Consider the following 23,837-nt stretch of genomic DNA (forward strand, 5'->3'; position numbering starts at 1 on the left):
AAATACATTTAAAAGGATGTCTGACCTTAAAAATAACTAACTTGATAATGTTATTCGATAGGGCAGGTCAAAAATATGTTACTTGATATTACTTGCGCTTTCTTTTGTTGTTAAATTTGGTTAGTATCTGCATACATTACTTCATATTTTCACTTTACTTCTTTAAAAGCATTATTATAATTAATTACAGAACAAATGGGTCTCAAGCCTCTTGAATTTAGTGAGTGTCTGTTGGATACACCTTATTTTCGTGACAGCATATATGACCATGAAAAAGAGCTTGATCAAACCAACGATGCAATAAAGTCTCTCATCAAAGAATGCAGAAATTTAATTAAAGCGTTGGACAGTATGTAGTTGTTTAAAATCCCTATTTCAAATTTATTTCAAGGTTAATATTTTAACTCAAAATTTTGTAAACTTCTCAGTTGTTTGTCAAGCAACTCTGAAACCTTTTTGCTCCTTATGGTATTAGGTCTTAAAGCAAATGTTACTTTTTTGATCTAATACTATTAGTTATACTGTTAAAAAATTTCTAAGTAGTTAGTTTTTTCCATTTACTTTTTTGTATACTATAGCATAGTTAAAGAAAATCTGAAAAATAAAAATGTGTTAAAATAAAATATATAAAAAAATTTCCCAAGGGAATAATGAACTATATTGTTGTTATCTTTAAAAAGATAAAAACAGCAGCTTTCTATAAGTTTTCCTCCAATCTAAATTCCACTTATATGAGTGTATACAAGGTGTTGTGTTCCATCTTTTGTTAATGAATTTCTTAAAGAAAATTAAATATTAATGGGTCATAACCATTTAGAACTATTTTCAGCAAATAGTACAAAATAATCTAATACCTAGATTAGCTTTAATGTTCCAAGATGGAGGTTTGTCTGCAGAGAAGTAGAGATTGATAATTATCCTGCTTTGCCTATGGCTTTACACTCAATCTCATACTCTGGTCTAGACTAAACACTTTTTCTTTGATTTCCCAAACCATAATATGCAAGCATATGTATATTATATTAGTCTTGATACCTCTCCATAACCTAATATCTTGATAAATGTACTCATGTTATTTAAATTAGCAGGGAATTCTTTTAGGTGTCTGTTAAGGAAATGAACTTTAATACTCATGTTGCATCTCGTTTGATAATGAATTTCAAGCAACAATTCAACAAGATATATGTAATGTCAGTCATTGAGTTTGTGAACTGTGAGTTTTTGATTGATTTTTTGATTTTCGACCCAAAATGCTGGCTTTTATTTTAGAATAAAAATTTTGATTTTAAAACACTAAATTATCTTAAATCAGTCAACCTTAAAATAGAAAAAAGAGTTAAATTTTGTAGACTCATAATATATAGTAACATAACTTCTAATATATAAACTAAAGGACATTGGGATCTATGAAAAAGGAGAAGTTCAAAATCCAAATGCAAGCAAAAAAATTGTGAAAACTGTTAAACATGCTAGTTGATAGGGAGCATCAGTAATATGTTGCATTTATGAAAAGAAACTTCCTAATGAAATGAATACAGCATTCCCCATGTACTTTTCAAATATATATATACATATTATGGTAAGTAGGTAACAAAAAATGTTATAAAAATTTTTATTTGTAGAGAATAAATAATTACATGATATATGGGTGATTCCATATGAAAACATCTAGGGCATGCAACCCTAAGTCTCAGATTTTGCTGATTTTTAAACCACTTAAAGATTTTAGTAAATTATGAACATCCTGAAAATTTTATCATGTAATTTCGATCGGTTCCTAAGATATAGCTATTTAAAGTTTGCCTCCAACCAACAAAAATCCGCCATTTTTAAAAATGGTTTTGGTCCTAGTTTCTGTTATATATGTGTTGGAAAGCTGAAAATTTGTACTTTTACATATTTTGGGCCCACGAATCCAGTGAAACAACTTGGAGAGTGGTCTTTTTTAAAACAGAAATAAAAACATGATCAAATCTACTTAAATTTAGTGCTTAAAAACAGGTATTTTGATAAATTAAACAAGAAAAAAGGGGTGTAATTTGACAGTTTTGTAACTGAAACTGTTTTGGCAACATCAAACTGTACTTTTAGTTGTTGTTGACTAGCTGTTTCTGTAATTTTATAGAATCTAATCCTAAAATATATTGTTTCAAAGGGGGAGATTTTATAAATGCAGATGTATATCACAAGTTTAGTTGTTTTTTTCAGAGGTTGTATTAAATAGTTTAGTTGGAGTTATTAGAAAAAATCAGATTGCAAACTTAAAACAGAAATAAAAACACCTTCAAATATACTTAAATTTATTACTGACAAAACATTGGTTTCATATTTATTAAACTAATACAAATAAACTTAAAAAAGGCTCCAAAACAAATAGAGCACTTGGAAAGAAGTTCAAGAAACAAAAGTAATATATAAAATTTAAAAATTAGAAACTCAAAAAAATTAAAATTTATTAGTTATAGCGTTATAATCATTCACATTAATGTTATATGTTCGCCCTGATCTTGTTGTTGGGACTTTGATTACTGCAATTAAAATTGACAATGGTACCAACAGATATCATCCATCTGTGGCCAAATGAAGTTTTGAGAAGGACTGTGAGGGTGCATAAACTTAATTTGAATATCATTTGTAGTAATATCTATCTCTGTAACCATTACTATCCACCAAAAAGAATCGTACTTGCATGCAACAAAATCATTTAGATTGCAACATCAGACATTACTGGCTTTTGACAATATAAATCTGTCAACACATTTATGTTCGCTTTTTCTTTTGAAACTAATTTCAAATTTTAAAATGGGTATGTAATGATGATAACTTCTGGTACCTGGAACAGTTTTTCCTGTTTTAAATTGCTCCTTTAGTTGCTGTTGCCTTGAATTAACTGTTTCTTTGGTAATTTTATAAAAAATGATTGTGTTTATATTGGTGATACAAAACTCAAGCATATCATCAACTGTCAATATTTGGTTTTCAAACTTGCTTTTGCTGTTATTCTTTTAACGGCACCACCTATGCCATCACAAGTGGATTTTCCATGGCTGGTTGCAAAAAACACCCATTCAGCTGTAATCTTGAAATCTTCCTTATGGTGGCATAGATTTATAAAGTTTTTATAGTTTTTATAATGAGCAGAACATCCATCAGAAAAATAATAAATTTTATTGATACCAACTAAATGTTCTTTAATGTACTCTACAATTTTCTTTTGAATATCATACACAAAGCATGTATCATAATCATTGTCATCACTTAAAAAACAGAACAACTTATGCTGAATATTTGTTTTAGAAATTTCCTTTAAATATATGTAGTGTACATTACTGTTTATTCCAATGATAACTTTGTATTTCATCCTGTATAACAAATTGATAGTTCACTGCAAAACCTGGCAGTATAATACATTCATTGTAACCTAAATTATTTTTTAGCTCCTTCAAATAGCGAGTTTAGCATTTAGCAATATATGAATGTGAAGTTAGTTAATGTGAGAAACAAAAATTACCTTTTTTTCTCGTTTAATTTATCAAAATACCTGTTTTTAAGCACTAAATTTAAGTAGATTTGATCATGTTTTTATTTCTGTTTTAAAAAAGACCACTCTCCAATTCTTTGTAATAACTATAACTTAACTATTCAGGACAAATTCTAAAAAAAAATTAAAAAAAAAAAATCGAGCTACATCGGCATTTTTGTGGTTGGACTCGCCCCAGTAAAATTGTGGTAAACATTTAAATTTTAGGTGTTATATTCCTTATTAAATATTTTAAGTTGTTTCATTGGATTCGTGGGCCCAAAATATGTAAAGGTACAAATTTTCAGCTTTCCAACACACATATAACAGAAACTAGGACCAAAACCATTTTTAAAAATGGCGAATTTTTGTTGGTTGGAAGCAAACTTTAAATAGCTATATCTTAGGAACTGATCGAAATTACATGATAAAATTTTCAGGATGTTCATAATTTACTAAAATCTTTAAGTGGTTTAAAAATCAGCAAAATCTGAGACTTAGGGTTGCATGCCCTGGATGCTTTCACATGGAATCACCCATATATATATATATATGTATATATATATATATATATATATATATATATATATATATACACACACACATACACATCTATATATATATAGAGAGAGAGAGAAGTATATGTTTTTATATATAAATAAATATTTTCTTCTCTTTAATGGAAAATGTTTTTCTTTGTTATAGCTGTTTATAATGCACAACTGAGCTTCTGTTCCTTGTTAAAAAACTTTAAACTTCGCTATATTGGTGAAATTGATTCAGATGATGAACTTGAATATGGTAACATGGTTTTTTTTATGCCTGAATTTAGTCAGAAGTTGTTTTGTCTAAAATATTGAAATATGTATGTATGTATGTATGTATGTATGTATGTATGTATGTATGTATGTATGTATGTATGTATGTATGTATGTATGTATGTATGTATGTATGTATGTATGTATGTAATGTATATATGTAATGTTATTTACTAATACAGTACTGGCCTAAGTTCTAATTTTTTTTTTCTATTTCTAATAAGATATGTAAATGGAAAAATAGAGGAAGATGAACACTAAATAAGCACAGTTTGTATTGACAAAAATCTTAATATTGCAACAGCCACAAAAGCCAATGTATCTATTTCTTTAAACATGTTTACGTAGAGTGACATCAAATTATTAACTTTATATTTATATGTATTGAAGCATCTTAGTACTTAGTTGTGTTGCCTGTGCATCAATTTTTTCTTGTTTAATCTTTTTCCATTCTTCCTCAAGTTAGGGAAATTTTGTGCATATTTTGCTATTAATTAAAGCCACAGTCTCTCACAAATGCTCTATAATGCTTAAACTAGGAAATTTACTGCATTAGTCCAAGAGACTCAGGGCAGTGATGTACTTGGATGTGTGTTTTGAGTTGTCTTATTGAAAGATAAATGCCCACCCAATAGAAAAAGAGCATAAGCTCACATTGTGTCTCCAAGATTATCTAAAAAAACAACTGGTTCATAACAACCATAATATGGCATTGACTCCATAGGCTAAGGTTCAACCTAACACCATGAGAGATCTGTCTCTGTGTTTAATTGTGGGAGGTTGCTATTGAGAATTGAATTTTATACATATAAATTGTTAAATTTTCTTGATTTCATCCTTTTTATTTAAATTTGTCTGCCCAGAGAACATGGAACCATTGTGTTAGAGTCCAGTTAATATGTTGTATTGTCCATTCCATTCTAACCTTTCTATTTCTTAAGAAATCAATCATTTTCTTACTGTTGCAGTCAGGTTGTGTATAAAAATGTACTAGGACTACTTGGGCCATAGATACTGTTATCAATGTTGGTTGAAGTCAACTGCAAGTTTGACATTGATATGTAAACTATACTTCTAATGACAACTGTTAATGTATTTCTGAGTTTTCCTGTAGGTTTCTCTTTTTTGATGCATCCTTGGATTGTCCAATACTTTTGAATTTTCTGAAACCTGACTCAAATATCTTATGTAAAAAAGCAAGCACCTTGTGGTGAGTCTGTGTCTATGGCTTCAAATCATTGCATCTTGCTGCTCTTCTACAATATTCCTTATCTATGAAGTCAGTTCATTTTAAATATTTATAAAATATTTTAAATGCTAATCTAATTTAGTTTATTGATATAAATGTTAGTTGTGATTACTTAAAATAAGTTAATAATACTGAATGCAATAAATTGAAGAGAAAATAATAATTGATGCAGTTGAACCTGTTTAAGCAACTTTTTGTGAGTATTAATAAGTTTATCTTGATAATAGATTAAATTTACTTAATTCTTTTGAATAAAAAATTAACTAAATAAAAAGAAACAAAGAACAATAATGCTTAACAAATCTATTGAACTGACACAACATAATCATTAAAAAACCAAAACATGATAGAATTTTCACTTTTGAGTATTTTATATGTATGTGTATGTATATTACTAATGCATATATTTTACTCCTACAGTGCTTTTGTTTTTAAAGAAGCCATTTCCAAACAATTTTATTGCAGTTCAATAATTTACTATTCTAAATTAGCATATTATTACATTTGCTTAATGATATTTTTGCATTAATTTAAAACTAAACATGTAAATCACAAAAAATGTTTACACACAACAAAGTCAAAATTACACTTTTTCAAAAAAATTTTTTATTGTTCTCTCCATGAACTTGATTACTTGAAAACAAGAAAAAGGTTTTCTAAGCTACCTTTGTATCTATTATTATTAAAACTAGAATTTAATTTGAAAATAGAAGATAAAAGAAAAATGTAAATAAAAAGAATAGAAATTCTATATCAAAACTTACACTTGCCATATTAGTAGTTAGTTTTTAGAAGCAGATTTATTGCACATAAAAAGAATCTTGTTTCCTTTTTTTTATGGAGTTTTTTAATTGTAGAAGATGCATTCCCAGCTTTTGCTGAAATTATTGAAAGGGTTGAAGAGGAAAGAAGAAGAATGGTTAGCTTTATTTTTTTCTTTTGCTATTTTTAAATTCTTTCTTTAAAAAACAATAAAAGATAAAACGTTAGACAAAAGATTCAGCAGAAATAAACACTGCATTATTTTTTAACATTTTAAATAAAAAAAACAGTTAAATAATCTGAAAAAGTAATCCATATTGCAAAGTAGTTTTTAATTTGCTGTATAATAAATTTTTTAAAAAAGTAAAAACAGTGTTTAATTCACTGTATGTCAAGTTTTTTTAAAAGTAAAAGGAAGCTTTTTGTGTGTTTGAAATAAGATCTTGAACTTATAATAAATAAATAAAATTAATAGACTTAAGCTCTGTTACCTATTTAAGTGTGTAAAGAAGATTTCTAAAGTCATGAAGTTTTTGGTGTGTAGTTTAATTTTTTAAATATATATTTAGAGATAAAATAGTTTCAATGTTTTTTAGTTGGACCATGCAAATTCTCAATTAATTGATCAATTAGAGAAATTTCGCAAAGAACAAATTGGAAATGCAAAAGTGAGTTCTTATACTTTTTTTTACCAAAATGACCTTCAAAAAAAATGTGTGGTATATGTCTACTGGGGTTTTAAATTTACCCAAGTTGTTATTTTTATGGCAGCTAACAGCTTTTTAATAAAAGATTCTTAAAATAAAGAATATTTTTAATCAAGTTATAATAAAATTATAAAAAAGAATAATTTTGATAAATTTATAATAAAATTATAATAAAAAATAATTTCAAAACTTTAGGTTACTAACAAAGTAGAATAAACATCTGTTTAATAACTGAACTTTCAGAAAAGAAGAAAGATTTAATTTTATTTCTATTAGAATTTTTTAGTAATCAGTGAGAAATAATTTCATAAATTCTGTTGTTAATACATAATTTGGTTTTCAATTTGAGGATAAATCATATATAGTAGTATTTTACTAACAGGAAGAAAAAAAGAAGTTTGATAGAGAGTCAGATAGAGTATGTGGTTTACTGGATGCTCATTTGAAAATATCTCCTAAAAAAAAAGATATTGTTTTGACTGAGGTATTATTAGAGAGAAATTTTTTTCAGTAAATAAATAAAAGAATGCTAATCTAATCATTTATAATTGAGATTCATTTTTAAATTTCTTTTTTATTGAATTAAAGGCTGATGCTCAACTCGAGCACGAACTAGCAAACTTTCGACAGACATCTTTGGCTTATGTTTCAAAACTCCAAGAAGTGAATGAAAAAAAGAAGTTTGAGTTTGTTGAAATTGTATGTTCTATGTAATGAACCAGTATTGGATGCAATATGTAGCATGTTAAATGTTACTTTGTATGCCATTAATCTTGAGCAATGATTTTTTTTTTCTAAAACTTTTTTAAATATTAGCATTTCTAAATCACTTTATCTGTAACTGTTTAGATGCTTGCTTTTATGTATGGACAGTCTACTTTTTTTCATAATGGTAACTTGTGATTATTTTACTAGTTGTTACTATTTTGTTTCATTTTTATGCAGAAGTATTCACAAAAAGGTATGCATCATGAAAAATATACAAAGTGTCTTCGTAGAGCGCAATGAGCTAAGGGTTAGGGATAGGGATAGGGATGGGGATAGGGTTAACATCAACAAGATTTAAAAAAAAAAAAACTTAGCGCATATGTACAAAGTATTGCGCTCCGAGCAGCATACAGCTGCATAGAGCGCATTGCGCTTCAAGTAGCAACAACCAAAAATATATCACAAAAATTTACAAAAATCACGAAAGTTTGTGATCATGGTAGTAGTTGTGAAATGTAAAGCAAATATTTCATAATAACATTCAAATTTCTTCATTAAATATCATCTTATAGGTATACCCTTACACCTACCACTAATGTTTTTGAGTGTCATAAAAGTGACACTCAAAAATATTAGTGATAGGTGTAGTTTTGATTGTATGTATCTTTTATTTTTTTTTAAACCTAAAAAAAAAAATCAATAGATAATATTAGTTTTGTATATAAGTTTTTTTGCTTGATATTTAGTTGTTACTATAACTATTGTCTTTAAATACTTAAAATTAGTCTAAGAGTAAACTCATAGTTGGCAGTGAACATGTTAACTTACTTATTTACATTTCTAATAGCTAGAATATCAGAGTTCAAAAATGAAAAGTGCTTTGTTTAAAATAGAAAAGGAATGTAATCATGTAATCAACATATCCAATATAAATAAACTACACAAAGTTTTAATTTTAAAAATTTTGCTCAATTGTTATTCGATAAGTTTTATTGAGTTGAAAAATATGCCTTTTTGATTAAAAAATTCATTTCTTAATTACCATAAAATTTAGTTTATTATTATGGAAAGTTGTTTAATTTTCATGATATATCTCAGGTTTGTTGAATATTGTCAACCTAAATATCCATTATACAGAAATTTCATGATTGTTCACAATCACGAAGTTCTCAACTTTTTGTGGCCAGTTGAATTAAATTACAATTGTTCTGAGCATTTATGATGTATGCCCTAATAACAAATTTATTGTGGGCGTGTTTATCTATTATTGGGTACATAGTGTTTAATTGATAAAACTTATAGGCTAATGACTGTAGCAACATAAATTATTTAGGTCATGAAGTTTTTAATGACAACAAAGATTATTTAACTGATCTGCAATACAAACTGCAAACTGTGAGTTTTTTTTACTTTTATATTTTGCTATGTAAAATTTGTTAACACAATTAAAAATCCAGTTTTTGAAAATGTCATTTAAATGTCATTAAAGTGATGATTGTGAATTTTATAACTATAATTAAGCAAATATTTCTTTTAACTTTAACCAATTTTTAATAAATTTCTGTACTGCTTGTGGCCATTAGTAACATGTTAATGTCTTCGTGGTTGTTGCAATTTAAAATTTTCAAACATCTTTAATCCTTTGTTTTTTAGACAAGATATAGATTTGAAGTTACAAGACAAGAAGCAGAAGAGCTTAAAAACAAAACAACAAAGGTTGTTATTTGTGAACTTTTTTTGTTATAAAGTTTTACAAGCTTTAATATTTTTGTTAAAGGTTTTCTTCTTGTTATTATTATGTATAATTTAGAAGTTTTAGCATTTTATTTAAAAAAAAATCTTTTAAGTTTTAAAGATTTTTTTTACTTATCTAAATAGATTAGAAATGGATTTTAGTAATTAAATAAAATGCCACAGTTTTGATCTTTCTGGTAATTGAATTGAAACCTTATATTTTGAAGTGAAATATATTTTAAGTGATTTTTTTAAAATTATTAATACTATATTAAAAAAGTTTGATTATATTATTTATGATTATTCTTTTTATTGGTAAATTAAAACAATGCATAAATAACAAACAAGTGTTATGTATTAAATTTTTTTTATCAAAAAATTATTCATATTATTTGTTATTTATACTTATTATAGCTTTTTGAATGTTTCTTTATAATACAACATGTATTTTCTTCATTCTTCATGTTTCTTTCTTAAATTTATGGTAATTAGTAAATTTGCAGCTTCTTTTTTTTTGTACCCAAAAGTTTAAATTTTCAGTTTCAAACTCTTTCAATCCTAAAAGATCATTTTTTAAAATTTAAATTACTTTGTGTTTTTTTGCAGCATTTAAACCTCAAATGTTTAGTTTTATGGCATGTATTTATAAGCATGTTTGGATTATTTGGGGATACTTTACAAATTTTGGAATATAAAATTTAGAATTTCAATATGTTTTGTTTACATTTGATATCATTTATTTAATTTTTCTTCTACAAACGCTTGGACTTCTGTTACAAGTATATGCTTTTCTTGCAAGAACTTTAAACTTATTTTTACAAAAATTCAATACTAATGCTTAATTCTAAATATGATAATGAATTGGTTGTCATTTTCAGAGATTCAATCTCGGAGAACTTCATAAAGGCTCCTACTCTAGACAAGGATATCTATTTGTACAAGTAAAAAACTGGGGTAAGTGTTTTTGTAGCTTACTGTCTGTCAGCTTCTATGAATCATAATGAATTTTCAATTTAAAATCATATTTGATAATCATAATTTGTAAATAAAAATATTTTTGTTAAAGAAATTTCTGTAAAAGTTTATTATTTGATATTTTGTTATTACTTTTTGCAATAAGGTGGCCTGGGGGGCCAGTGGGTAAAGCATTACTGCAGATACTCAAAAGAAAACAAAATAATGTCCATGATTCCATATACCCAAACATCAGGGAAGTTGGTAAGCATCCTTTTGGCAATTAGTTTTCCAGGAAACATTTTTAAAACTGTAAAGTACAGATAGTTGTATGTAGTAATTCTTGCATGTTTTCTTTGTCTTAACAATTGTTTGAAATAATTAAATGTTTAAAGTTTGATTTTAGAACAGTAACACAGATACATTTGTTGTCACTTCATGTACCAGGTATCAAAACAAATGGTGTTTTTTTTTAAATGGCAACAAATGGTGCTAACTTTTTTTAAAATGGGATTGTCACCATATAGATTTATTTTAATGGTAGATTATGATTTGTATTTTTTTGATTTTATTTTTAGGAAAGCTACAGAGTTATCAGAACGAAGGTTTTTGTTTGAAATAACTGGTCAAGATAGGTAAAATTATTCTTTATGTCTATATACATGAAATAATTTTTTTTTTTAGAATGTTTATTTTACTAAACTTATTAAATAGAAACCAGCCTATCACAATTCAGTGCTCCTCTGAAGATGATAGAAAACAATGGCTTGAAGTTATGGAAGGAAAAGAACCAGTATGTCATTTTTTTCAATTACTATAATTTATATATGAAGACTACAGGGGAAAGACCACATTTATCCCAATTTCATGATTTTCCATGTTAGCATCTCTCTTGTCATGTTCTGCTTACCTATTACTTCTGACAATATACCATTAAAAAATGTTGTATTCAAAGATCATCAAGGTGTTTAAAAAATATTTAAAATCAAGTATTTACTAAAGTCTTTAAATATAAAATTCCATTTCTTCACCTGAAGTCTTCATACTTTTTCATGCAAAATATATAAATTATCAATTTTAAAAGAAGTAAGGTGTTAATCTATATAACATATATAAATTTATATATATATACATATATATATATTATATATGTATAAATTATATATACTAAAGATATATATATATATATATATATATATATATATATATATATATATATATATATATATATATATAAATTATATATACTAAAGATATATATATATATATATATATATATATATATATATATATATATATATATATATATATATATATATATTAGTTATATAATACACAAAAAAAATTTTCTTTTAGCACTTTGCATCTTTTTTATGACAATTGATGATATAAACATATTTATAAAGTTTTTTAGATATCAGAAAAGGTTTTACCACAACAACATCAATGTTTTGAAAAGTATTTTTGTCTTTTTTTTTTTTATACAAAAAATGAAGCAAATAACAAATAACTGATGTTGAATATATTTCATAATAATTCTTATGCTGAATAACAAATAATGTTATTCAGCATAAGAATTATTATGAAATATATTCAACATCAGTTATTTGTTAGCTTTTTTTCAAATTAATGCAGAATAGATTAACTATGTATCACATCACAAATAAACTGAACACAGCCTCTTAGTCTCTTTGTCCAGTGATACATAGTTAAGTTAATCAACAAAAAGTCACTAATTCTTGAATATCTCAAAAATTTCATTCTACAAAATGAAACAATTCAAATATTTGGCAACAATTGTTGAATGTGTTGTTAACAAGCTAAGAAAAGGAGTTGCTTTTCAAAAATCTTTAGTGATTGCTCCTGTAAAGATGCCAGTGTTTGAGCTAGTTGTGTCAAAACCAACTAACTACTCAAGCAATATTGGACTATTGTTTACTGATCAGTAAATTAGTGCTATCTCCTGGCAATTTGAGAATGGCAGGGAGTTTCTCCTTTAAAAAGATAACAAAAGGCATGTGATCTGAGCTAATGTGTTCCGTGTCTCACAGAAGCTTTCCATTGAAATAGGGAATCAATGGTGTAATTAGTAAAAATCCATCTTGTACATAATTTTTAATAAAGCAGCAGACCATTCTTCTTGCTTCATATACAGAACTTGTTGACAGTTTAATATTGCTCACATTCACACGAACTGTCTTAAATGCCAAGGCAACAATATTGGCTTACAAGGTATGTGTAATCAGCTACATCTCAAGTTGCTGCACTTGTGCATGTATTGGTAATCCTCAAAACTTGATCATGCTGAGGAAGGTTAAGAATTCAGGGAATCAGTTGAAAAACTTCTTTTTTTACCTTTTCTTTACTGTTACTTAGAGTTCTAAATCTTCCCCAGCAATGATTAAGCCACACTGATAAGAGCTCATCTATAAGAGTTGAACCATGGACAAACTCAGCTTTTTATTACAAGGTAATTGAACAGGCATTGTAACACTGGTCTATTGCAAAGCTGTTTGTAGTGCTCAAAGTCTGGGAACCAACCAAACTGAAGGTTGTTTGTTAGGAATTGGCAGCAGTTTTACTGCCAAGGTCTTGAAACTTGTTGTCCAGATTAAAACGTTAAAAGAAAATGTTGAATGTGGATTTAGATATTTATATATTTAGTAAACAATGGCTAGTTTAAGTACTAAATGTCAATAATTTGTTTAGGAACACAATCTAAGATTGCAATTTGTACACAATTGAATAGTGAATAAATTGCAAACAATCATTCAAAATCTAATAAAGTTCTGTGCAAAATAGTCTGCTGCACAAAGTTGCACATAAAGCAATTTTAACAATAGTGTAGAATTATAAAATAAAAATGCAAAGCTTACCTCTTGTTGTCAATTTGCTAACACTAGTTCTGATTTGATACATGTTATCTAAAATCTAGAAAATAGGCATATTTTTTGAAATACTTAACATGATTCAATGACTTCAACAGAATTTTTAATCAGAAAATAACATTAGATAAAATATGAAATCAGCAAACCACAACAAATGGTATATATCTCCTAAATAGAAACAAAAATGTATCTCCTAAATAGAAACAAAAATACTTTTTTTAAAACTAATATTTTTTCTTTTAGCTTTCATTTTTTAAATTTCAATTAAACTAATTTAATACACTAAAGAAGAGTCTCAGAATGATTTTAGAACTTGGATATCTGAATACAAACTATTCTGCTCAGATTCTATATTTTTATTGAAGTTTTTTGCAAATGGTTTTACTGGCTTTTAGTTGTTAAAAAAGACAATTTTGTTTACAAATGTGTATATTTTAATCACAATATCTTTTTTTAATAAAGCAAAATATGCACAAAAATAGTTTTCACAAAAACTGCACTGCACAATACATCAACTATTTGAGTAATTATTGCAAAACCTGTAATCTTAATGTGGATTGATAGGTCATTTCTATCAAAGATATATGTGATACATTAAAAGGTCATTTAAAGTTAAGATATATTTGGTACATCAAGGGGTCATTTCTATCAAAGATAGACGTGCAAGATTTTTACAGGTTGTTTCTATCATCAATTGTCATCTTGTAAAAAAGTTATATAAATTATTTTGGAAAAATTGTTTTTTAAAATTTTCTGTTTAGTTTGAATTCTCTTCTTTCATCTAGCTCTATCAAGATTCTTTTGATTTAATTCAAAATGAGGGTAAGTTCAAAATATGTGCAAAATAATTACAATTGTAAATTAAATATGTATGTAATAAATTATAAAGTTTTTCTAAGAAAAAAAATGTATTAGCTAATACTATGTTAACATGGTAATGAGTTTTAATGAATACAATAAATAGTTTTTTTAAATATGTAAGTTATTGTAGCTGATCATGATTATTATTGCATGGCATTGTGTAAAGTAGTCTGTATGCATTAGTTTTCTTATTATCTAGATCTTTACATCTCTTTTTTTTTTAGGAGCAACAAGTATAAATGATACCGGAGTTCAGTTTTTTTTGAAATGTGTTGAGGCTATTGAATCTAGAGGTGTTTTTTTTATCTACAATAATTTGAAGTTTATTTATAATAGTTTGAAGTTTATCTGCAATGATGTGGTAGTAGCTTTTATTGTAGGGTAAATGTCATAGTGTAACTATAAAAAGCTTTAAGCATTACGATTTGTAGGCCTTGGTGATCAAGGGATATACAGGATAGCTGGTGTTTCATCAAAATTTAATAAACTATTGCAAATTGGACTGGGTAAGTTGAACAAGAATTAGATTTTTCCCGTTAAGAAATTATTTAGTGCTTGATACTATTTTTCTATGAAGAGTGCTTGATGCTACTTTCTATGAAGAGTGTTTGATGCTATTTTTCTATGAAGATGTTGCTTGATGCTATTTTTCTATGAAAATGTTGCTTAATGCTATTTTTATATGAAGATATTGTTTTTGCTTGATTTTGTTTTTGAAAAATGTATTTCACTTGTTAGATCAAAAGCAGTTAGAAAAGTTGGACTTACTATCAGAAAACTCATCATGGGAAGTAAAAACTATAACAAGTGCTATGAAGCAATACTTTAGGTAAGTTTTGCTATAAGAGTTTGTTTTATTTATCACTGTAATGTGGTGTTTTTGTTATAATTATTTTATCTTGCTTTAGGAATTTATCTCCACCTATGCTAACATACAAACTTCACAGTGCTTTCCTTGCTGCTGTTAGTAAGTGTTTAGTTTAAAATATTTGTAATTTCTTTTCAGAATTTAACCTTTGTTTAGTTATAACAATAGTAGATATTAAAGGGTTATTTCAGAGAATAATAACATGATAATAAACCTAAAAAAATAAATTTTTCAAAAAATAAGAATGTAGAGTTAAAAAGAAAATTATTTAAAAGCAAAAAATAATTTCTTATTATTTAGACATTTTTCTTTTAAACATTTTTTGTTTTAGAGCTGGAGACTGAAGAAAAGAAAGTTGATGCATTGAAAGATCTGTTGACTCAGCTACCCGAAAGACATAATATTATACTTAATAGACTTTTGTACCATCTAAAAATGTATGTTTCAGTTAAATTATGAGAAAGATATGGTCTTATGTATAAACACCTGCAATAAAAAAAGAAAAGAGCTTTCAACGTACTTTGAGATAAAGCAGCAGCATTAGATATTACACCAAGCTATTTTATTAAATAATAACCTTCTTATTGCAAATAAATATTTTAAGTAAATATTTTAAGTTAAATTTATTCTTTACTTGTAAATATTTCAAGGTGATAATTGACTTCAATCTTGCAGTTAAGAAACAATAAATTTTGTGTAATAAATTTTAAAGTGCTCATTTTAAAAACATAAAAATTGTGAAATTTCAACACGTGATGCATCACATGTTTCACCTGATGATTTTTTTCAACTTATAGCGTAGCTGAGCATGCTGATTTCAATTTAATGCAAGCAAGTAATCTAGGTGTTGTGTTAGGACCAACATTAATGCGTCCTAAGGAAGAAACAATGGCTGCAATAATGAATATTAAATATCAGAGTGTTGTAGTTGAAACAATGATTAAAAATTATGATAAGGTACATTATAAGTTGTTTTCTTGTAAGTAGTACCTTTTTAAATGTGTTGTTATCAATAAAGGAATTAGATTCTTTATATATTTTTGTATTCAACATGAGTGCCTAGCTAAGCGTTATACTCATAGAAGTTGGCACATGATATGTGAAAGCATAGGCATCTGTACAATAGGGTTAGAGGGGATTTTTTTCTTTACCCGGGAATGAAAGGGTTTCAAGAGTTAGAAGAAAAGAATTAGGGGGTACAAAAATTTAGAAGTTATTTATTGCTATCTTTCATTTTTTTCTGGAAAATAAAATTATAAGGTATAAAAAAAGTTCTGGAAAACAAGTAGGTAAAGAACTGCTAAACAGGCACCCATGAAGTTCTAAATAAAGATTTTTAGTAGCAAAAGAAATAATAAAGCTATTTGGATTCTCAGTCATTCCTTTAACTTCTAAAATCTTGTTCTGCTTCCTTCAAATTAGTTTTTCAATGCATATGAGCCAATGGTTTTTCTGTGTTATATATTATGCAAAAAGAAAACTGCTTATTTATTCATTTTGTTATATTCAGCTGTATCCAAATGGTCCACCATTTGACGCAAAAATAGTTAAATCTCCAAGTCAAGTTTCTTTATCAAGTAACTCAAGTCATGTTCCTTCTTCACCAGTTGAACCTTCCAGAATCACTTTTCCAGCTAAATATAGAGCACCTGATCCTCCACCTGTTAGTCGACCAATTATACGTCCTAGGGCTTCCAGAAATTCTGGTATTTTTTGTATAATGTTTGAACACTGCAAATTTTTCTTTAATAATGTAACAAGCTTTTGGATCACATGAAACAGTTTTTAAATTTGTTAACTTTGTTTTTTTCAGATTCATCACAAATAGTGCAAGAAGTATCAAGTTCTACAGAGCCAACATCACCCTTATACAGCGCTGTAAAGAAAAGTCAGTTTTTTAATTTAAACATTTATCATTTTAAAGTTTAAATAAGCCTTGAAATCAGAAGAAATATGACATTTTATAAACTTAAAAACATCTTAGCTTTATTCTGCTAAACAAAATTTAGATCCACCTGTAATGCATCGAAGATCTTCTAATAACTCTTCTAATGACATCAAATCAGGTTACAGCAGTATTATCTTGCATAATGATTTTTAGTTAAGACATGCTATGACTATTTTATTGTTTATTGTTTTTTGAAGATTTGTAATTTTTAAAAATGTTAATTTTTTTTTTCTAGCAACGACTTCAAGAGGTTCAACAGGAAATGTTAGGTAATTTAATCTGTATGTGTATTAGAACTAAATTATTAGCATCATTTTTTTTTTTTTTTTTAAGACAAAACTTCTTTAAATATAGACTTACTAATATTTATGCAAAAAATTTTTTGTAAACATAACTATCACATTACAAACTTCATTTAACTTTAAATAATCTCCATTCATTAATGCAATTTTCAATATAATCTTTGTAATCTTAAATGAAGATGATGCTATGTTATACGCTATACACTAAATGTTACATTACTTTAACAAATTTCAAAATACATGGTCACATAAAAGCTGAATAGAATTTCATTGGTTTAGTATCAAACGATGGACAGTAACCAGACCTGAATACTTTACCAGTGATAATAGGTATGCTATAAGATATTTAATACTAACATTAATCAGCATCAACTATATAAAAATGCTTTTAACATTTATTAAACAATTTAACTATTACTTACATATTTTTGTGTTAAAATTTTTTTTTGTCTGGTTATGCATATATTTGTAAATAAATATAATAGAAGAAAATTTTAAAGTAATAATTTTAAAAGTTTTTTATGTTGCTTTATGTACTTAGGTTGTTAAGAAAGTTTGTTGAACTCCCCTATAAAAAAAAAAGAGTTTTTTTTTAATTTTGTTTTATCAAATGTTCAAAATAATGTCCATCGCTATCTATACAAAGTTCCATCCTTTCAAGCTATTTGTCAAACATTTTTTTATACTCTTCTTTGGGTATACTTTGAAGTAGTCTGGTAAGTATGGTGGGTGGCGAGTTATTGTAACTCCAGCTTGGTTTAGACAATTTGTGACGGTTTCAGTCACATGGGGTCGAGTGTTATCATGGAGAAATTTGAAATTTTGAGTGCCTATTTTAGGTCTTTGCTTATTTATTTCGCATATAAGAGGTTTCAAACAATTTTTTATTTGACTTTCACCTTCATCGACCCAACTAGTGTTAGCCAACTTGTGTCCAACTTGTCTCAAATAAAACCATGACTCATCCCCTGTAATAATATCACATAGTTTCATGGGCCGTTTCTGAAAAGGGCTAAATTTTCCTTACATGCCTTAACTCTATTCTTGCAATTTTGATCGGTTAACTCGTGGGGTATCCAACGTGATGTTAGTTTTCTTTTTTTAAGTGCATTGTGAATGATTTTGTTGATTGTAAAATGATTAATCAATGTCAGGGCTTCAATTATATCATCTGTTGCATGCGGATTTTCTTCAATAATGGCTCGCATATGTTCAATATTCTCAGCTATATACATGGTTTGAGGGTGCCCTGAGCAAAAATCATCTTCGAGACTCTCTCTACCATCTTTAAATAAAGTAGCCCACTTGTCAACTGTACTATATTTTGGAGCTTGGTCACCATGAACTAAAACCAACTCATCGGTTATGGCTTGTGCTGAAACTCCAAGTAGAGCACGGGTTTTAATATATGCTCGATATTCAAATTTTTCCATTTTTAAATTTTTTCTTTTACACTTATATAATAAAATTTAAATAACTTTTTTAATAAACATTCAAAATATTTCAACAATACTTAAAATGTTCATAATTAAACACAGTTTAAAATGATATATAAATATTTAATTATTTCCTGTCTCATTGTATCTTTATAGATGAAGTTCTATGAACTTTCCTAATGACCTAAGTAGTTTTTTTTTTTCTTTGTGCAAATAAAAAAAAGATTGAACAATTTGATTGCGTAAACTTTTAACTAGAATTTCATCATAACTTGATGAGCATATTTTATTCTTTATTAAATGACATCTTTTTTTGTTGTTCAACAGGCTTTTGCACAGACCTTAAATATTAATATAGTTAAACTAGTTAACTTCCTTAGCTAAGTTGCATTCACTCACACCCTGTACCTTAAACCTATGCATAGGGTAAATTATACAATTTGAAGTTTGAATTAAAGATTTGATCATTCTAATAGGCAGCTTTATGTAAGAGACTCTATGTAAGTGTAATTTATAACTACCTTTTTTAAGGTAGTTCTAAGTTACTCTTACATAGAGTCTCTTACATAAAGCTGTCTATTAAGTTACTCTTGCATGGAGTCTTAGAGATTTAGACGTCCATATAATGACAACAAAAATGTTTGAAGAATTTAATAACTTTAGCACTAAAATTCATAATATATATCAAGTCAATATGATTTCCATCTTAATGAAATCCTTTTAGGTGCTCTCAATAATGTTGGCTCTGATCTATGTTGATTCTGTCAACACAGAAATGGTGTTCTTTTTGGTGTAAATGAATCATCTCCCTCTTAAGTCTTTCATTTCTTAATCTATCCTCAATAGCTTACATTTTTAAAATCTTAGAACTTTTAAAAAGTCTGAGAACCTATAAGTAGATCATATATTATTTCCATCCTGTTTAATGCTGGATAATACTGAACGGCTGATACAGTACCAACCATCCAGTATTAGATCATTAGATACAAGTTTGGGCTTTTTCAAGATTTAACAAGTAGGTTTATAATAATTAGTAGAGTTTAAATGTTCCTTTGTCAAAGTGTATAAAAGGTTATTGAGAAAAAATCAGCATTGAGTATTTTTTAGCAACAAACATATTTATTAAGGTTTGTACAATACAAGTTTTTCTAATATTTTACTAAGCAAAATTATGTTGCAGCCTTTAGGAAACTAATGCTAATTCCTAGATATGGTAGCTAGTATTTAGTTAAAAAACTGATGCTTATGAATGGTTTACGGTTTAGCATAAAGTTTCCATTAACTTTCCACTTTTCTATGGACCAAGCAAGTTATTTGCGTTTTCAACATTTATGGACCAAGCTATTTGCTTTTTCAACATTTCCATGGAAAAACAAATCTCTTTTTACTGGGAGAGACCAGGATACCAAGAAGCTGAAAGTTTTTTTTCAGGAGGTACAAAGGTCAAAAATGATACCATAGTGAGAGAAAGAGAGAGGAGTGAAACTGGTTTCAGAATTTGCTACCATTATAACCAGTGATCTAGAACAAAGAGCATTGTTGCTGCAGGGGATTGAAAAAGACAGATAGCAGTTCATGATTTTGGCAAGAAAAACTCTTGGGCAATCAAACAGCAATTATAATCTTCAAAAAAAATCCTTATCTCAGTTTTGAGGTTCTTGTCTGACATTTGTCTAACTTTTAACCAAAGAAATGTAGAACTAGCATGGCTAAACTTGATATTTACCATACATTATGCAACTTGCTTTTGAGAATTTGCATCCTGGACAACTTTAACTCTTGTATAAAAGATTTTGTTGCAAATTTTGTTAAATAAAACTAAACATTTTCACAGATTTTATGCAAGTTATTATTTGCTGTACCTCCACGCTATTGAGTTATTTTTTACTTTTGAATATATACTCTTAATTTTTTTTTTTCTTTAGGTTTGCAGAAGCGGTTACACCATTTACAAGTCCAACTACTAATATCACTGAAATAGAGTAGGTTAAAATTTTTTTTTTACTTCTATTCTTTATAAATTTTAATTTTTTTTTCCAATTTGTTTTAATAGCAATCCAACAAATACTAACTTCAAAAGTAACTCAGAATTTGGATCAGAAGTTAATGAGTTAGTGGCATCTTCTGAGGAGGTTTTAAAAGAAAATCAACGTGTTAGATTTAAATCATATGACTCTAATCTTCCACCCATTATACCTAGAAAGAAAGAATGGTTAGATTTTAATATACAATTTTTTTTTATTAAGAATTATCATGACAATTTATATAGCATCACTTAATTATTGTTATGTAAACTGATAAAATGATTCTTATGTTTAGGAAAGTTCGCACAAAGTACACTTGTGTAGCAGAGAACAGTGCTGAGCTAACATTCAATGCTGGTGCAATCATTACAAACGGTATTTCATTCTGACAAATGAATTCTTTTTGTTAACAATTTCCAATCAAACCACATATGTATATTTATTATTATTATTACTATTATTATTATTATTATTATTATTATTATTATTATTATTATTATTATTATTATTATTATTATTATTATTATTATTATTATTATTATTGTTGTTGTTGTTGTTATTATTATTATTATTATTATTATTATTATTATTATTATTATTATTATTATTATTATTATTATTATTATTATTATTATTATTATTATTATTATTATTATTATTATTATTATTATTATTATTGTTATTATTACTATTATTATTATTATTATTATCATTTTTATTATTTTTATCATTATCATTATCATTATTTATCATCATCATTATCATCATCATCATCATCATCATCATCATCATCATCATCATCATCATCATCATCATCATCATCATCATCATCATCATCGTCATCATTATTAATTTTATTATTATTATTTATTATTAAATTATATTTACAGTGCGTAACTCCACTGAGAATGGATGGCTGATTGGCACTTTGAATGGAAAAACTGGTCTCGTCCCTGAAAATTACTGCGAAAGAATAGATTAATTTATAGTTGCTTAAAATCCAGTTGACTAAACCCACAACTCTTCGGTTAAAGCCTTTTATTATTGGAATCTACCTTTTATCCATATTTACGTCAAAAATAAAAGAGTATAACAAAGTTTAGGGACCGTTGCCTCGATTCCAAGATCTAGGTAGAAATAATATGTTAAATGGCGAATATTGGTGTTCGTTGAACACAGGTTACCGAAATGCCATGATGAGCTCTCGCTCGAAGTTTATGAGCTTTTCATGTCTTAAATTTTCAATTGCGGATAATCCTAAAATTGTTGGATTATTAATATTTCAATATATGCATTATTTTATAACATTTGTATGCATGTATGTATGTACGTATGTATGTATGTATGTATGTATGTATGTATGTATGTATGTATGTATGTATGTATGTATGTATGTATGTATGTATGTATGTATGTATTGTAGAGATTCTTTATAACATTTTGTTTTAATTCACGATCAGTCAAGAAAAAAAATTTCTCTTCGCTTTTCTGTCCTTTTTGGTGTTATGTGACGTGAAAAAAATTTATATTCTGTTACACATTTTTTATGGAAACAAGTTTTGTTTTTTTTTAAACTTATGGCAAATTTTATTTTATGTAATGAATTTAATTGTTCATATAGCCTTGATTTTACTTTTTAAAAAAATATATGTGTATATATGCTTTATATAATGTATATATGCTTTATATATATGCTTTATATATATATGCTTTAGAAAAACTTTTCCATTTACGGTTAACGGAGGGCTTGTAAAGAAAAACATGGTTATATAATTTCACAGACATAGTGCGACGCTTTTAATCTTAAAAAGCTACTCAACTATTTGTGTTTAATAATACAATACTTTTTCTTTTTTAAAATAAAATGCATATACAAATAAGGAGGAAGATGCATCTATCTACTTCGCTTTTCCACATACACCGGCCTCAAATTACTCGTAAATCTTCTTTAATTTGGCCCCTATATCATCCTAATTTTCTAACTGCCTGTTAAAAAAAAGAAAGGAAGTTAGTTGTTAATGAAATGTTTTTTTCATAATCCTGAAGTCCTTCATCGAGTCATAATTGTAGGTAAATACTTGAATCAAAACCCAAAAGGCATGAATTCAAAAAATGGTGATAGTTAAAAATGTTATTGGAAATAGAATGATGGCTGACGATGGTTTACATGGACTCATTAACTTAATTAAATTGGTCAACTTCGAACGTTGAAGTTGACCTATTTGATATAAGTTAATGAGTTGAAGAATGTTGTTAAGTCGAGGAAGAAAGGTATTCTTATGTGTGTCTTAAAATAGAATTGTTTATTGATTTGCCAAAGACTTTCACATATAGTAGATGTATGATAGCTTTAAAGAACAAAACTTTATAAAGATTGCAGGTGTTTATTAAGCTTATAACAATAGAGGAATGTGCATTAGATTTCAACAAAATCATTAAGCTTTGACTGCCATCAAACTTCTTACGCTCTTTTCTCAAACTATGACTGGTATACCGTCTCACCTAGCGTGTACATCCTTGAGGCTAGTTAGCAGGTTAAAAAAACATTAGAACTCCCTTAATACATTTCTTAAAACAAACTTTCCCAAAAACATTAAAATTCTTCGTGTTTATTTTGAAGAATCCTTGAAAGCTCTAAATAAAGAAACTGTTCCAGAAAAAAGGGTGATGAAAAACCAGCTTCGTTATCTGATGATAAAGATCTATTCGATGAGTTAAGATATGAGCTTAGATGCGCCACAGCCCCCTCTTGCTCGCTCATGTACACAAGCACGCTATAGATATCTTGCTCGCTCATGTACACTAGTACGCTATAGGTATTTTCAAAGCAGGCGAGTAATTCCTTGATCTCAAAAAAACCTTAATATATAACATATCTGCATTCCAGCACTCATTAATTTTGTTCTACTTTTCTTTTTCTGCGCAATGTGCTTGTGATCAATTATGTTTAAAAGTGTTCCCTGTAAAATCCGAGGTTTTTTCCCTAAAAAAGTGAAGAAAAAATTTGCGCGATTCTTTGTTAGCAAAAATGTTCTCAAGATGTAATATTCTTCAGAAT

At 27.2% G+C, this 23,837-nt stretch overlaps 1 protein-coding gene and 1 pseudogene across 2 annotated transcripts; one reads left to right on the forward strand and one right to left on the reverse strand.

Moving 5' to 3' along the window:
* Positions 1 to 38: 38 nt before the first annotated feature.
* On the forward strand, positions 39 to 22,467 carry LOC145189456 (rho GTPase-activating protein 26-like). Of its 2 annotated transcripts, XM_090078447.1 has the most exons (30): positions 39 to 349; positions 4,226 to 4,321; positions 6,445 to 6,506; positions 6,946 to 7,017; positions 7,439 to 7,540; positions 7,645 to 7,755; positions 7,906 to 7,948; positions 9,098 to 9,159; positions 9,418 to 9,480; positions 10,377 to 10,452; positions 10,619 to 10,716; positions 10,859 to 10,899; positions 11,031 to 11,087; positions 11,167 to 11,245; positions 14,126 to 14,162; positions 14,426 to 14,494; positions 14,633 to 14,707; positions 14,940 to 15,030; positions 15,110 to 15,168; positions 15,401 to 15,506; positions 15,867 to 16,026; positions 16,580 to 16,775; positions 16,883 to 16,957; positions 17,079 to 17,135; positions 17,253 to 17,286; positions 17,599 to 17,649; positions 20,681 to 20,737; positions 20,809 to 20,967; positions 21,075 to 21,154; positions 21,670 to 22,467. In XM_090078447.1, the coding sequence occupies exons 1-30, from the start codon at positions 196 to 198 to the stop codon at positions 21,759 to 21,761; spliced, it is 2,514 nt and encodes an 837-aa protein (XP_089934573.1). In that variant the 5' UTR covers positions 39 to 195; the 3' UTR covers positions 21,762 to 22,467. The 2 variants fall into 2 exon arrangements, with proteins under 2 accessions (XP_089934573.1, XP_089934574.1); XM_090078448.1 differs by lacking the exon at positions 17,599 to 17,649 and having other exon boundaries at positions 21,670 to 21,864.
* LOC149891791 (uncharacterized) lies at positions 2,446 to 3,488 on the reverse strand (annotated as a pseudogene).
* Positions 22,468 to 23,837: the final 1,370 nt, after the last annotated feature.

Source organism: Hydra viridissima, unplaced genomic scaffold (genome assembly GCF_058129835.1).
Source record: "Hydra viridissima isolate aposymbiotic clone 2 unplaced genomic scaffold, HvirCarnegie_v1 scaffold_2, whole genome shotgun sequence".
Taxonomy (NCBI): domain Eukaryota; kingdom Metazoa; phylum Cnidaria; class Hydrozoa; order Anthoathecata; family Hydridae; genus Hydra; species Hydra viridissima.